This window comes from Corvus brachyrhynchos, unplaced genomic scaffold (assembly GCF_000691975.1).
Source record: "Corvus brachyrhynchos isolate BGI_N302 unplaced genomic scaffold, ASM69197v1 scaffold309, whole genome shotgun sequence".
NCBI classification, from domain to species: Eukaryota; Metazoa; Chordata; class Aves; order Passeriformes; family Corvidae; genus Corvus; species Corvus brachyrhynchos.
Window position 1 is genome coordinate 168,361 of NW_008240227.1, and position 661 is coordinate 169,021.

General features: G+C 69.3%; 1 protein-coding gene across 1 annotated transcript in view; it reads right to left on the reverse strand.

Moving 5' to 3' along the window:
* The window catches only part of SEMA7A (semaphorin 7A (John Milton Hagen blood group)), a 33,525-nt gene that overhangs the window by 3,566 nt on the left and 29,298 nt on the right, over positions 1 to 661 (reverse strand). The window contains 1 exon segment of the mRNA XM_008641973.2: positions 72 to 294. Coding sequence (XP_008640195.2) covers positions 72 to 294 — 223 coding nt within the window.

A 661-nucleotide genomic window follows, 5' to 3' on the forward strand; every position in this document is an offset into this window, starting at 1 on the left:
CCCCACGCGCTCCTCGCACCCCACGCGGGCACGGCTGGCCGCGGCAGCAGCCCGGGTTTGGGGTGCCCCACTCACTTGAGCAGCACCCCGTAGGGTTTGTTGCGGAAGTCACGGTAGGCCACCCACGGGGGGACGCTGAAGCGCTCGGGCAGGGCCCCCTCGGCCTGGAACAGCGTGGCCGCGTCCCCGGGGCTGATGATGTTCACGCTCTCGTAGACACCCAGCTTCTCCCTGGACGGGGAGCAGGGGGTCAGCCCTGAAATCACCCACCCCACACCCTCAGGATGTTCTGTCCTGGAGGATCAGGGGGGCATGGAGAGGGTGCAGGAATCAAATCCCACTCCCTTCCTGCTGGCATCCACACCCTGGGGAGATCAGGGAGGGCAGAGCCCTTGCCAGCCCCGTTATCCCAATGTCCTGCATCCACAGGGATCCTGTCCCCTCCTGATCCTCACGATCCCTGTCCCCTCCCGGGGCACGGGGTCTGTCCCCTCCCGCCCCACAGTCCCTGTCCCCTCCTGTCCCCTCCCAGGGCACAGCTCCTCTCCCACCCCGCGGTGCCTGTCCCCAGGCCTGGCCGGGCTCCCTCAGCAGCTCGGCCCTCAACCCCCGATCCCTCCCCAGACCCGAACCGGCAACTCCGGTGGGCTGGGGGGGCGGG